The following is a 14,419-nucleotide window of genomic DNA, read 5'->3' as shown; positions in this document are numbered from 1 at the left end:
ACTGCTGCAGTTGTCGTGGGAGTAGCAGTTGTAGTTTTTCGTTCAGTAGTTGTTGGCAATACAGTAGTTGACAATTTCGTTGTTTTTCCAGTGATACTTGTTAAAATTGATTTTGCAGTTGTCGGAATCGATGTAATAGTGGTTGGTACTGATGTGGTTGAAGTTGGAACTAATGTGGAAGAAGTCTCTTGACTAGTCATAGCTGGCGGAGTGAAACTAGTCCTGGCAGTTGACGGTGTAAATAGATTTGTGGTTAGTGTAACTGTTTGTTCCGCAGTAGTTCCGGATGTTTTAGTGATTGTTGGTATGGCCGATGTTCTAGTTTGTGAAACTCCTGTTGTAGTAGATGGCAGCACAGTGTTAGTTGTTTTTGTTGTTGGGACTGTTGTTGTCGATGTAGTTGTAGTTGGAAAGGATGTTGTTGTTGGTTTAGTTGATGTAGCTGTCGAAGGAATTGAAGTTAACATTTCCCCTTTGGTTGTCGCACTTGTGAAAGGTGTTGTAAAGCTCGTCATGGGCGTCGACACTGATGTCAAAGATGTAGCAGTTACTGCCGCAGTTGTCGTGGGAGTAGCAGTTGTAGTTTTTCGTTCAGTAGTTGTTGGCAATACAGTAGTTGACAATTTCGTTGTTTTTCCAGTGGTACTTGTTAAAATTGATTTTGCAGTTGTCGGAATCGATGTAATAGTGGTTGGTACTGATGTGGTTGAAGTCGGAACTAATGTGGAAGAAGTCTCTTGACTAGTCATAGCTGGCGGAGTGAAACTAGTCCTGGCAGTTGGCGGTGTAAATAGATTTGTGGTTAGTGTAACTGTTTGTTCCGCAGTAGTTCCATATGTTTTAGTGATTGTTGGTATGGCCGATGTTCTAGTTTGTGAAACTCCTGTTGTAGTAGATGGCAGCACAGTGTTAGTTGTTTTTGTTGTTGGGATTGTTGTTGTCGATGCAGTTGCAGTTGGAAAAGATGTTGTTGTTGGTTTAGTTGATGTAGCTGTCGAAGGAATAGAAGTGAACCTTTGCCCTTTGGTTGTCGCACTTGTGAAAGGTGTTGTAAAGCTCGTCATGGGCGTCGACACTGATGTCAACGGTGTAATAGTTACTGCTGCAGTTGTCAAGGGAGTAGCAGTTGTAGTTTTTCGTTCAGTAGTTGTTGGCAATACAGTAGTTGACAATTTCGTTGTTTTTCCAGTGGTACTTGTTAAAATTGATTTTGCAGTTGTCGGAATCGATGTAATAGTGGTTGGTACTGATGTGGTTGAAGTTGGAACTGATGTGGAAGAAGTCTCTTGACTAGTCATAGCTGGCGGAGTGAAACTAGTCTTGGCAGTTTGTTCCGCAGTTGTTCCCGATGTTTTGGTGATTGTTGGTTTGGCCGATGTTCTAGTTTGTGAAACCCCTGTTGTAGTAGATGGCAGCACAGTGTTAGTTGTTTTTGTTGTTGGGATTGTTGTTGTCGATGTAGTTGTAGTTGGAAAGGATGTTGTTGTTGGTTTAGTTGATGTAGCTGTCGAAGGAATTGAAGTTAACATTTCCCCTTTGGTTGTTGCACTTGTGAAAGGTGTTGTAAAGCTCGTCATGGGCGTCGACACTGATGTCAAAGGTGTAGCAGTTACTGTTGCAGTTGTCGGGGGAGTAGCAGTTGTAGTTTTTCGTTCAGTAGTTGTTGGCAATACAGTAGTTGACAATTTCGTTGTTTTTCCAGTGGTACTGGTTAAAATTGATTTTGCAGTTGTCGGAATCGATGTAATAGTGGTTGGTACTGATGTGGTTGAAGTTGGAACTAATGTGGAAGAAGTCTCTTGACTAGTCATAGCTGCCGGGGTGAAACTAGTCCTGGCAGTTTGTTCTGCAGTTGTTCCCGATGTTTTGGTGATTGTTGGTATGGCCGATGTTCTAGTTTGTGAAACTCCTGTTGTAGTAGATGGCAGCAAAGTGTTAGTTGTTTTTGTTGTTGGGATTGTTGTTGTCGATGTAGTTGTAGTTGGAAAGGATGTTGTTGTTGGTTTAGTTGATGTAGCTGTAGAAGGAATAGAAGTGATCCTTTGCCCTTTGGTTGTCGCACTTGTGAAAGGTGTTGTGAAGCTCGTCTTGGACGCCGACTCTGATGTCAGGGTGATAGTAGATGTAGGAGCTGGTGTCGTGGGAGCAGCAGTTGTAGTTTTTCGTTCAGTAGTTGTTGGCAATACAGTAGTTGACAATTTCGTTGTTTTTCCAGTGGTACTTGTTAAAATTGATTTTGCAGTTGTGGGAATCGATGTAATAGTGGTTGGTACTGATGTGGTTGAAGTTGGAACTGATGTGGAAGAAGTCTCTTGACTAGTCACAGCTGGCGGAGTGAAACTAGTCCTGGCAGTTTGTTCCGCAGTTGTTCCCGATGTTTTGGTGATTGTTGGTATGGCCGATGTTCTAGTTTGTGAAACTCCTGTTGTAGTAGATGGCAGCACAGTGTTAGTTGTTTTTGTTGTTGGGATTGTTGTTGTTGATGCAATTATAGTTGGAAAGGATGTTGTTGTTGGTTTAGTTGATGTAGCTGTCGAAGGAATTGAAGTGAACCTTTGCCCTTTGGTTGTCGCACTTGTGAAAGGTGTTGTAAAGCTCGTCATGGGCGTCGACACTGATGTCAAAGGTGTGGTAGTTACTGCTGCAGTTGTCGAGGGAGTAGCAGTTGTAGTTTTTCGTTTAGTAGTTGTTGGCAATACAGTAGTTGACAATTTCGTTGTTTTTCCAGTGGTACTTGTTAAATTTGATTTTGCAGTTGTCGGAATCGATGTAAAAGTGGTTGGTACTGACGTGGTTGAAGTCGGAACTAATGTGGAAGAAGTCTCTTGACTAGTTACAGCTGGCGGAGTGAAACTAGTCCTGGCAGTTGAAGGTGTAGATAGATTTGTGGTCAGTGTAACTGTTTGTTCCGCAGTAGTTCCATATATTTCAGTTGTTGTTGATGTGGCTGATGTTGTAGTTTCTTGAACCCCTGTTGTGGTTGATGGCAGCACTGTTATAGTTGTTTCAGATTTGGGGATTGTTATAGTCGTTGCTGTTGTAGTTGGAAATAATGTTGTGGCTGGTGTTGAGGTCGGTTGAGTCGAAGGAATTGAAGTGAATGTTTGCTCTTTGGTTGTCGCACTTGTGATCGGTGTTGTTAAGCTAGTCATGGGCGTAGAAGCTGATGTAAGGGGTGTAGGAAATGCGGCGACTGTGGCAGTTGCAGTAGTTGTTTGTACAACAGCAGTTGAAAATTTCGTCGTTGTTCCCATAGAAGTTGTTGTGGGGTTATGAGTAGAGCTTGCTGGTGAATGACTTGTCTTTGTCGAAACTGGTGTAACTGAACTGCTGGGGACTGTGCTGGTTGTCAATGGAATTTTTGTGTTAGCTTCCGTTGTTTTTGGCTGGCCAGGAATGGTTGATCTTGATGTAGGAAGCTGGCTCATTGTGGTTGGTATCGCTGTAGTTGCAGATGTCATCTCTGAAGTCACACTGGTCATTTGAGTGGTAAAGCTGGGAGGGGTTGGATAAGTAGGAGTACTGGTGGGGCTGGTTTGGATTGATGACATAGCAGAAGTAAAGGTGGTTTCGACAATCGAAATATCTGAAAAACATTCATTGCTAATTATAGAATGCAATACTAACCAAAAGTTGATCCTGACACAAAAGGATAAAACTAACTACATAGTGCATTAAATGATGCTACAGTTTTACTTAAAGCAAGGTATGGTACTGAAGAAGATTCATTCAGTGATCAGTTTCAAGCAGTCTAAGTGGTTGGCATCCTACACTGATTTTCACACTAAAAGAAGGATGGATTCTACTTCTGATTTCGAGAAAGACTACTTTAAACTGATGAACAATTATTTATGGAAAAACGAGTGAGAAAAAAAGGGAACATGATGGAAATTGAATTAGTCTCAGACCGAGAAAGATCCACGCTTTCCTCAATTTGTGTTTATTGCTATCTTAGTTTACGGCTCTTTGTTGTATTTCGTCTTGCTTCGATTAAATTATGTCTCGAATCCCGGGGTTGGCATGCAATGCCTTCACCTACACCTGTATTCTGTTGGCTGTGTGGTGTACCCAATCGATTAATATTGTAAGGTTTGTCAAGGTTGAACTAATGAAGAATTATAATCAAACGCACGAAAATAAACCAAAGAGCTCTTGAATGATGTGTACTTGAAATTGATATGGCCTATTCTCTATTATCATGTACAGCTTGAGCTTAATCAGGAAACATGATGCAGTTGAAAATACCTAAATTATTTTTACCGCTACATACATAGAACTTTGAGATCTACAGAAAAACTTACGAGGTATTTTAAAGCATGCCCTGATCGAAAGCTGCAACTCAACGTCGTCTGCTGCGCCTGCGTTAAGATCTTTGGTGATGATAAGCTTCAAATCGGACATCAAAGTGCCAGGTAAGAATTTAACCTTGTTTCCAGGCTTATCTGGTGAATACTTGCTGGTGACCTTGAAAACAATGATAATTGAATATTTGTATCATTTAGTTCACCAGCTTCGCATTTAAAATAAAAACTATTATCAAATCATAAGCAACCTCGCGTAAACAGGTACCGATCTCATCATGGTTGACCGCTACACCTAAGGCGTCTGAGCAGGAGCCATGGCCGGGTATGGAGTATTAGGGTTTAGACACCTGGAAATGATCAGGCGTGTATCCACGATCACACACTTTTATACTCATAATGTGTGCGGCATTAGATATTCGCGAATGCTGAGCAATGAATAAAATTGTGGCAGTTCATTTTATCAATCAAATTTGAAGAAATGTGCGTTCTCTTGAAGATGAAAATCACTCACTGGCACAATGCTATCCCATGTTGCTTGTTTGTCAGCCATGTATAGCACTTCGAGTTTTCCAGCATTCGTATGTCGCAGCAAATGGACTCGATCAACTTCGATTGGAGTAACACCGAGATCAATCTCAATAGTGATTTTCGATTTTTTGGTAGCAAGGAAATCACCCGAGCCGTCCCTTAATTTGTCTATCTCTAATTTATTCGTGACACCTTCGACTTTTATGTTCTCCGTTGGGATTTTGGTGTGGTTGTCCATTCCTTCTGTATGCTCACAGGGTTCTGGGTATGAAATAAAGCACAAAATATCGGTTAAGCAAACGTGCATGGTCAGAGCATTAGTTGAGGCTTCCAAACGGGAGCTGGAGCAAAGCCCAAAAACAATGATAAACCGTATAATAAGCTAGTCGCTCACGCAAACTTTGCTAACACACTTCCACTGAAAAAATATGTATCTGGGGCGATAATATTATAGCCCTTTTGACATCCTTGTTAGGAGATGGTTAGCAGATAATTCAGTAACAAGCAACAGTATTATCTCGATGTCTACACTTACGCCGGACATACTGGCGGATACCTTACTGACAGTGATCACAATATCAATGTTGATAAAGCTATTCATAAATCAACGTTGATGATGCAAAGCCAGAGATTGATGACCCACTATTACTGGCTAGCTGAACATCGAGGGTACATAACAGATGCATCGGAATGGACATGGTATTATGGTTTCTTCATAGTAATTCTGTCTAGAAACATCGATCAGTCGGAAAATAGTAAATACATCGCTTCCGACCATTTCAGCGCAATGGCGTATGTGACTCTCTCGAGAAAAATGCAAATTGTCCACCACTGAGTTCCAAAATCGGGCAAAGTACGTTAACTAATGTGCCATTTGTCTTGAGTCGGTGGAAAGCGCTACACTTAACCGACAATTATATTTGACCTAAATCAGACTCACGTGGAGGTGTGGTTGTTTCTGTCGTCGTTGAAACTGAAAGGGGATAAAGATGATTGTATCGTCAATTATAGCCAAGAACTTTCTACTTCTAGCATCCCTACTTTTAATTATCAGAGGGATATGCTACTGAAACAATTTAAAGTGTCCTAAATGTTCATGTCCAGGCAGGATAGGATTCTATTTGAGGATAGGTTCATTTTTTCATAGACCTGCTTGAACTGATTTCTATTGCCTTTCCAGACCTGTTTCAATTGGCTGCTTTGTTAATAGTTGAAATATATATTCTTCCGTTTAACAACAAATGCAAGTGTTGAACTTTTATTGATGCACCCTGTAGAAATGAAAGTTCAATGCAATAGTTACCTGTTGTGGTTGTAGTTGTGGTTGGTAAAGTTGTAGTTGATTGTGTTGTTGCTAAAATGCAGAAATTGTGTGGATTGTTTGAGAGTGTTCTACCGTCATTTAGAGAAAGATCTTACGACTAGGACAATGCAAACGTATAATGTTCTTGATATTTCACCCTCATCAAAATGATTTCAAGAGCCCATCAATCCTTTACAGACTTTTGCAAACTGTATCATTCATTAAATTGTGTTTAAGAGCTGCTTTTTTCTATCAACTTACTTGTCTTCTCATGATAGCAAGCAAACAACTCCAAATATGTGCTGATTGGTGTGTACTCGTCTTCTTTTATAATAATGATAGTGATTTCAGTGGTGAATAGTGGTTCTTCTAAATCTAGAGGTTCTTCCTCATCGTATAGGTCGCCAGATGGATTTTGGGAAGTTTTCTTAAATAAAGCATAATAACGATGTGTAAGTGATGAACGTACAAATTGTATGCATGTTTCCTTGTCATCTTAAACATCCATAAAAGCGTGTTACTGCACACCACCAGTCAGTTTGGCATGCTACAGTGTCTGAGAAATATACGTTGTCTTCCATTGCGATGCAGTTTTATTCAGGTGACAATTTCAAAGATATTTCTAAACGGTCGAGATTTTCATTAAGCACGGGTAAAAATCCACTGAACTATGAGTGACCAAGGCTGATTGCCTTGTTGAAGTATATTTAAAAAAACACTTTCTTTGAATGAGCAGTAACTTATGGGTTATACTCAACCAAGCAGTGTTCCGATTACATCGAATGATGTCTTTTTCTAAATGCACATAATACAAGTTTTGATTACCAATATTATCTGCAGAAAGGCATTACCAATTGGGACATACCTTATCCAAAGGTTTAACGTTCCCATATTTATCCTTGTAATTGACCTTAAAACCATCGATACCTTCCTGGTCTCTCAGCACAAGCTTCTTGACTTGAATCGCTGGTTCCCCAGGTTCTACCAAACTAATCGTGATCTCAGTTTGCGTTAGATTTGACTCGAATTTAGTTGCACTGCCAGGTATAAGGTCCTCCGGCTTTGAGAGAAGGCTGTTAGTTTTGATGTCACTCTTGGTATTAATGTTTCCCGATGTCATGCCCTCTTTCTCTTCGCAAGGTACTGGCGTTGCTGAATTACAAATGGCAAAAAAGTGTTACAACTTTGTTAGGACAATTACATGTATATACGGTCATGTCAACCTGAAATTCTGCCACTTCATATCCATACTATACTAAATTTCTCGAGTGTATCACTTTCGTGAATTTCCCGGATACTATAGATTTCGTGAAAATAAAGTAAATGGCCACTTTCTTACGAAATTATGAAAGGCCTTGAGCCATAATAATAAAATCACATATTAAGTGGGATTTTTCAGCAATTTTCGCAAATTGCAAAAAGATGGGGCATTGAAATAGGGTTCACAGTACTTATCCATTCATTTGGCAATGACAGGCCATGCCGAATCAGAAGTGATTGCTCTTGCCAAAATGTTTTCACCTATATCGAAAATTGCTATATATATAATAAGTCTCAGTTTAGATCTCATTAAATTCATTTCTTATGGTTGATATTTTAAATGAGTATCGTACACGAGTATATTAAAAATTGTTCATAAACTCACACGTTTACAGAACAGAGCAAGTCCTTAACTAGGAATCTCATAAGCATCTTATATTATCTTTATCTTTTCGAACTGGGTGTACTAGTAAATGTTAGATTGATCATCAAACATGCTGTCAACATTGTTATTTTATGCCAGCCTAGGAACTCGATACCATTTAAGTGCAGTAGTGCATAGGCCCATTTGGAATTCCCCTGGTTGCATTCAAACGCACTCAGGGGCAAAATAATACTACGTTTAATACATGTTTTGGTTGCAGTTTATGTAAGCTCATCGCTTTAACTTTTCTTACAATAAAACTTGGTTAAACAAATCGACCATTTTCAGACCAGGATTGAGAAGAAGAAATACTCACTTGTTGAGACGGTAGTTGTCGAAGTCGTCTCAGTTGTAGTTGCTGTTAATAATATAAGTTTTATAAAACTGATTGCTCAAGTTTGATACAACTGATTATTATGAGTGCACTCGTCATTCTAAGTAATTAATACTATATACACGTGCTCATTTTAACATGTATGTTCATTCAAAATTCACAATTACGCGAATTCGCCATATACAGTTTCGCATCTTCGAATCTACCTAAAGTTGTGTGGTCAAGGAGATAATATTTTCAGTACAAAAAAGTAAATGTCAGAAGAAGTGTCTGGCATTCAAGCCTAAACTTCTATAATATGGTTTCCAACCACACCTTATCGCCACTATGGACAGTGTGAATTTAATCATATGCCGGCCAATAAAAAAACACCGAAACACAAATCATTCAGTTGATTCAAGAAATTATAACACTTGGTGAAAACGAGGAAAGAAAACCGCTGAAGGAAATCCTACAAATGAAATAAACTTACTAGAGACAGGGTGGAAGCAGGCACGGATGGCAATCTTTGTTGAAGCCGGTTCAGTCTTGTTTTTCTTGGTCACAGTTAAGCTAATTTGGCTGGTTGTAACATTGTTGAATTTAATTTCGCCACCGGGCGGTAGCCTTATTGTGCCATTGACGTCCGGCTTGTTCGGGCCACTGACCTCTTCCTGAATTGAAATTAAAATGCAATGTTGTCAGTACGGTTATCTAGTAAATATATTCGTCCGTCTGAATAAACAGAGCAATATAGATTGAAAACAATACCAGTATTTGAAGATATTAAGATGAGTGACACTTACTGGTTTCAGTGGTCGTAATGTATTCGTATCTGGATCCATCACCTCGATCGTCACTGACTCGACATTTGTGCTATTTTTCAGCGTCAATGATTCGACTTCGACTGGTGGTTCTGGCTTTTTTGTCAAAGTAACCTTGATATTCGTGTCTTCTTTGGTTAGGTTGAATGGTGAAGTGTTGTCTGGCCGTAACTTATTTGTGTCTTTGTCACCACTATCGCTTTCTATATTTTCTTGGGGGATCTGGGTGTCGCTTTGCATCCCTTCAGTTTTTTCGCATCTTTTAGGAGTAGCTTCAATTTGATAGGAAAATATCATCAAATTAACATAATGTATTTTTTAACACCGAAGAGCTGCTGCACTTGATGCAAGTTCACGATAAAGGTTCTTAAGTTGCTATTTCTGAAATACCTCATGGTCATTCTCCTTTTCAACCCACGTCACTTAGGGGCAAAATAATATTACGTTCAATACATGTTTTGGTTGCAGTTTATGTAAGCTCATCACTTTAACTTTTCTTACAATAAAACTTGGTTAACAATTCGACCATTTTCAGACCAGGATTGAGAAGAAGAAATACTCACTTGTTGAGACGGTAGTTGTCGTAGTCGTCTCAGTTGTAGTTGCTGTTAATAATATAAGTTTTATAAAACTGATTGCTCAAGTTTGATACAACTGATTATCATGAGTGCACTCGTCATTATAAGTAATTAATACTATATACACGTGCTCATGCTTACATGTATGTTCATTCAAAATTCACAATTACGCGAATTTGCCATATACAGTTTCGCATCTTCGAATCTACTTAAAGTTGTGTGGTCAAGGAGATAATATTTTCAGTACAAAAATGAAAATGTCAGAAGCAGTGTCTGGCATTCAAGGCTAAACTTCTATAATATGGTTTCAAACCACATCTTATCGCCACTATGGACACTATGAATTTAATCATATGCCGGCCAATAAAAAAGCACTAAACACTATGCATTCAGTTGATTCAAGAAATTGCAACACTTGGTAAAAACGAGGAAAGAAAACAGCTGAAGGAAATCCTACAAATGAAATAAACTTACTGGAGACAGGGTGGAAGCAGGCACGGATGGCAATCTTTGTTGAAGCCGGTTCAGTCTTGTTTTTCTTGGTCACAGTTAAGCTAATTTGGCTGGTTGTAACATTGTTGAATTTAATTTCGCCACCGGGCGGTAGCCTTATTGTGCCATTGACGTCCGGCTTGTTCGGGCCACTGACCTCTTCCTGAATTGAAATTAAAATGCAATGTTGTCAGTACGGTTATCTAGTAAATATATTCGTCCGTCTGAATAAACAGAGCAATATAGATTCAAGACAATACCAGCATTTGAAAATATTAAGATGAGTGACACTTACTGGTTTTATTGGTCGTAATGTATTCGTATCTGGATCCATCACCTCGATCGTCACTGACTCGACATTTGTGCTATTTTTCAGCGTCAATGATTCGACTTCGACTGGTGGTTCTGGCTTTTTTGTCAAAGTAACCTTGATATTCGTGTCTTCTTTGGTTAGGTTGAATGGTGAAGTGTTGTCTGGCCGTAACTTATTTGTGTCTTTGTCACCACTATCGCTTTCTATATTTTCTTGGGGGATCTGGGTGTCGCTTTGCATCCCTTCAGTTTTTTCGCATCCTTTAGGAGTAGCTTCAATTTGATAGGAAAATATTATCAAATTAACATAATGTATTTTTTAACACCGAAGAGCTGCTGCACTTGATGCAAGTTCACGATAAAGGTTCTTAAGTTGCTATTTCTGAAATACCTCATGGTCATTCTCCTTTTCAACCCACGTCACTTAGCGGCAAAATAATATTACGTACAATACATGTTTTGGTTGCAGTTTATGTAAGCTCATCACTTTAACTTTTCTTACAATAAAACTTGGTTAACAATTCGACCATTTTCAGACCAGCATTGAGAAGAAGAAATACTCACTTGTTGAGACGGTAGTTGTCGTAGTCGTCTCAGTTGTAGTTGCTGTTAATAATATAAGTTTTATAAAACTGATTGCTCAAGTTTAATACAACTGATTATTATGAGTGCACTCGTCATTCTAAGTAATTAATACTATATACACGTGCTCATGTTTACATGTATGTTCATTCACAGTTCACAATTACGCGAATTCGCCATATACAGTTTCGCATCTTCGAATCTACTTAAAGTTGTGTGGTCAAGGAGATAATATTTTCAGTACAAAAAAGTAAATGTCAGAAGCAGTGTCTGGCATTCAAGGCTAAACTTCTATAATATGGTTTCAAACCACATCTTATCGCCACTATGGACACTATGAATTTAATCATATGCCGGCCAATAAAAAAGCACTAAACACTATGCATTCAGTTGATTCAAGAAATTGCAACACTTGGTAAAAACGAGGAAAGAAAACAGCTGAAGGAAATCCTACAAATGAAATAAACTTACTAGAGACAGGGTGGAAGCAGGCACGGATGGCAATCTTTGTTGAAGCCGGTTCAGTCTTGTTTTTCTTGGTCACAGTTAAGCTAATTTGGCTGGTTGTAACATTGTTGAATTTAATTTCGCCACCGGGCGGTAGCCTTATTGTGCCATTGACGTCCGGCTTGTTCGGGCCACTGACCTCTTCCTGAATTGAAATTAAAATGCAATGTTGTCAGTACGGTTATCTAGTAAATATATTCGTCCGTCTGAATAAACAGAGCAATATAGATTCAAGACAATACCAGCATTTGAAAATATTAAGATGAGTGACACTTACTGGTTTTATTGGTCGTAATCTATTCGTATCTGGATCCATCACCTCGATCGTCACTGACTCGACATTTGTGCTATTTTTCAGCGTCAATGATTCGACTTCGACTGGTGGTTCTGGCTTTTTTGTCAAAGTAACCTTGATATTCGTGTCTTCTTTGGTTAGGTTGAATGGTGAAGTGTTGTCTGGCCGTAACTTATTTGTGTCTTTGTCACCACTATCGCTTTCTATATTTTCTTGGGGGATCTGGGTGTCGCTTTGCATCCCTTCAGTTTTTTCGCATCCTTTAGGAGTAGCTTCAATTTGATAGGAAAATATTATCAAATTAACATAATGTATTTTTTAACACCGAAGAGCTGCTGCACTTGATGCAAGTTCACGATAAAGGTTCTTAAGTTGCTATTTCTGAAATACCTCATGGTCATTCTCCTTTTCAACCCACGTCACTTAGGGGCAAAATAATATTACGTACAATACATGTTTTGGTTGCAGTTTATGTAAGCTCATCACTTTAACTTTTCTTACAATAAAACTTGGTTAACAATTCGACCATTTTCAGACCAGCATTGAGAAGAAGAAATACTCACTTGTTGAGACGGTAGTTGTCGTAGTCGTCTCAGTTGTAGTTGCTGTTAATAATATAAGTTTTATAAAACTGATTGCTCAAGTTTGATACAACTGATTATTATGAGTGCACTCGTCATTCTAAGTAATTAATACTATATACACGTGCTCATGTTTACATGTATGTTCATTCACAGTTCACAATTACGCGAATTCGCCATATACAGTTTCGCATCTTCGAATCTACTTAAAGTTGTGTGGTCAAGGAGATAATATTTTCAGTACAAAAAAGTAAATGTCAGAAGCAGTGTCTGGCATTCAAGGCTAAACTTCTATAATATGGTTTCAAACCACATCTTATCGCCACTATGGACACTATGAATTTAATCATATGCCGGCCAATAAAAAAGCACTAAACACTATGCATTCAGTTGATTCAAGAAATTGCAACACTTGGTAAAAACGAGGAAAGAAAACAGCTGAAGGAAATCCTACAAATGAAATAAACTTACTAGAGACAGGGTGGAAGCAGGCACGGATGGCAATCTTTGTTGAAGCCGGTTCAGTCTTGTTTTTCTTGGTCACAGTTAAGCTAATTTGGCTGGTTGTAACATTGTTGAATTTAATTTCGCCACCGGGCGGTAGCCTTATTGTGCCATTGACGTCCGGCTTGTTCGGGCCACTGACCTCTTCCTGAATTGAAATTAAAATGCAATGTTGTCAGTACGGTTATCTAGTAAATATATTCGTCCGTCTGAATAAACAGAGCAATATAGATTCAAGACAATACCAGCATTTGAAAATATTAAGATGAGTGACACTTACTGGTTTTATTGGTCGTAATGTATTCGTATCTGGATCCATCACCTCGATCGTCACTGACTCGACATTTGTGCTATTTTTCAGCGTCAATGATTCGACTTCGACTGGTGGTTCTGGCTTTTTTGTCAAAGTAACCTTGATATTCGTGTCTTCTTTGGTTAGGTTGAATGGTGAAGTGTTGTCTGGCCGTAACTTATTTGTGTCTTTGTCACCACTATCGCTTTCTATATTTTCTTGGGGGATCTGGGTGTCGCTTTGCATCCCTTCAGTTTTTTCGCATCCTTTAGGAGTAGCTTCAATTTGATAGGAAAATATTATCAAATTAACATAATGTATTTTTTAACACCGAAGAGCTGCTGCACTTGATGCAAGTTCACGATAAAGGTTCTTAAGTTGCTATTTCTGAAATACCTCATGGTCATTCTCCTTTTCAACCCACGTCACTTAGGGGCAAAATAATATTACGTACAATACATGTTTTGGTTGCAGTTTATGTAAGCTCATCACTTTAACTTTTCTTACAATAAAACTTGGTTAACAATTCGACCATTTTCAGACCAGCATTGAGAAGAAGAAATACTCACTTGTTGAGACGGTAGTTGTCGTAGTCGTCTCAGTTGTAGTTGCTGTTAATAATATAAGTTTTATAAAACTGATTGCTCAAGTTTGATACAACTGATTATTATGAGTGCACTCGTCATTCTAAGTAATTAATACTATATACACGTGCTCATGTTTACATGTATGTTCATTCACAGTTCACAATTACGCGAATTCGCCATATACAGTTTCGCATCTTCGAATCTACTTAAAGTTGTGTGGTCAAGGAGATAATATTTTCAGTACAAAAAAGTAAATGTCAGAAGCAGTGTCTGGCATTCAAGGCTAAACTTCTATAATATGGTTTCAAACCACATCTTATCGCCACTATGGACACTATGAATTTAATCATATGCCGGCCAATAAAAAAGCACTAAACACTATGCATTCAGTTGATTCAAGAAATTGCAACACTTGGTAAAAACGAGGAAAGAAAACAGCTGAAGGAAATCCTACAAATGAAATAAACTTACTAGAGACAGGGTGGAAGCAGGCACGGATGGCAATCTTTGTTGAAGCCGGTTCAGTCTTGTTTTTCTTGGTCACAGTTAAGCTAATTTGGCTGGTTGTAACATTGTTGAATTTAATTTCGCCACCGGGCGGTAGCCTTATTGTGCCATTGACGTCCGGCTTGTTCGGGCCACTGACCTCTTCCTGAATTGAAATTAAAATGCAATGTTGTCAATACGACTATCTAATAAATATATTCGTCCGTCTGAATAAACAAAGCAGTAT

The 14,419-nt window shown here is 38.7% G+C and overlaps 2 protein-coding genes across 7 annotated transcripts in view; both read right to left on the bottom strand.

The window, feature by feature from the left end:
* Window positions 1-14,419, bottom strand: part of LOC135500835 (mucin-17-like) — a 104,529-nt gene that overhangs the window by 72,675 nt on the left and 17,435 nt on the right. For all 6 annotated transcript variants that reach the window (XM_064792493.1, XM_064792498.1, XM_064792496.1 and 3 more), the window contains exons 34-53: window positions 14,158-14,338; window positions 13,669-13,710; window positions 13,088-13,377; window positions 12,775-12,955; window positions 12,286-12,327; window positions 11,705-11,994; window positions 11,392-11,572; window positions 10,903-10,944; window positions 10,322-10,611; window positions 10,009-10,189; window positions 9,520-9,561; window positions 8,939-9,228; window positions 8,626-8,806; window positions 8,136-8,177; window positions 7,001-7,287; window positions 6,397-6,562; window positions 6,136-6,186; window positions 5,773-5,805; window positions 4,816-5,093; window positions 4,302-4,464 (exon numbers count right to left, since the gene is read on the bottom strand). In XM_064792493.1, the coding sequence (XP_064648563.1) occupies window positions 4,302-4,464; window positions 4,816-5,093; window positions 5,773-5,805; window positions 6,136-6,186; window positions 6,397-6,562; window positions 7,001-7,287; window positions 8,136-8,177; window positions 8,626-8,806; window positions 8,939-9,228; window positions 9,520-9,561; window positions 10,009-10,189; window positions 10,322-10,611; window positions 10,903-10,944; window positions 11,392-11,572; window positions 11,705-11,994; window positions 12,286-12,327; window positions 12,775-12,955; window positions 13,088-13,377; window positions 13,669-13,710; window positions 14,158-14,338 (3,253 nt within the window). The remainder of the gene's footprint in view (window positions 1-4,301; window positions 4,465-4,815; window positions 5,094-5,772; window positions 5,806-6,135; window positions 6,187-6,396; window positions 6,563-7,000; window positions 7,288-8,135; window positions 8,178-8,625; window positions 8,807-8,938; window positions 9,229-9,519; window positions 9,562-10,008; window positions 10,190-10,321; window positions 10,612-10,902; window positions 10,945-11,391; window positions 11,573-11,704; window positions 11,995-12,285; window positions 12,328-12,774; window positions 12,956-13,087; window positions 13,378-13,668; window positions 13,711-14,157; window positions 14,339-14,419) is intronic.
* On the bottom strand, window positions 1,295-3,461 carry LOC135500756 (mucin-2-like). The gene is made up of 2 exons (XM_064792408.1): window positions 1,614-3,461; window positions 1,295-1,396 (listed from the first exon to the last, which is right to left on the bottom strand). Exons 1-2 carry the CDS (start codon window positions 3,459-3,461, stop codon window positions 1,295-1,297), a joined length of 1,950 nt encoding a protein of 649 aa, XP_064648478.1.

The sequence above is a fragment of the Lineus longissimus genome, chromosome 16 (genome assembly GCF_910592395.1).
Source record: "Lineus longissimus chromosome 16, tnLinLong1.2, whole genome shotgun sequence".
Taxonomy (NCBI): domain Eukaryota; kingdom Metazoa; phylum Nemertea; class Pilidiophora; order Heteronemertea; family Lineidae; genus Lineus; species Lineus longissimus.
Note: the sequence above shows the minus strand (reverse complement) of the source record. Positions and strands in the feature narration are given on the sequence as shown.

Bases quoted from the DNA above. Each gene is read 5' to 3' on its own strand.
- LOC135500756 (XM_064792408.1), bottom strand. From the start codon at position 3,461: ATGACATCTGCAACTACAGCGATACCAACCACAATGAGCCAGCTTCCT. The intron at 1,397-1,613 runs GTAACTGCTACA...CTACTACAACAG, and splicing joins CTCCCCCGACAACTGCAACA to GGGTTTCACAAACTAGAACA.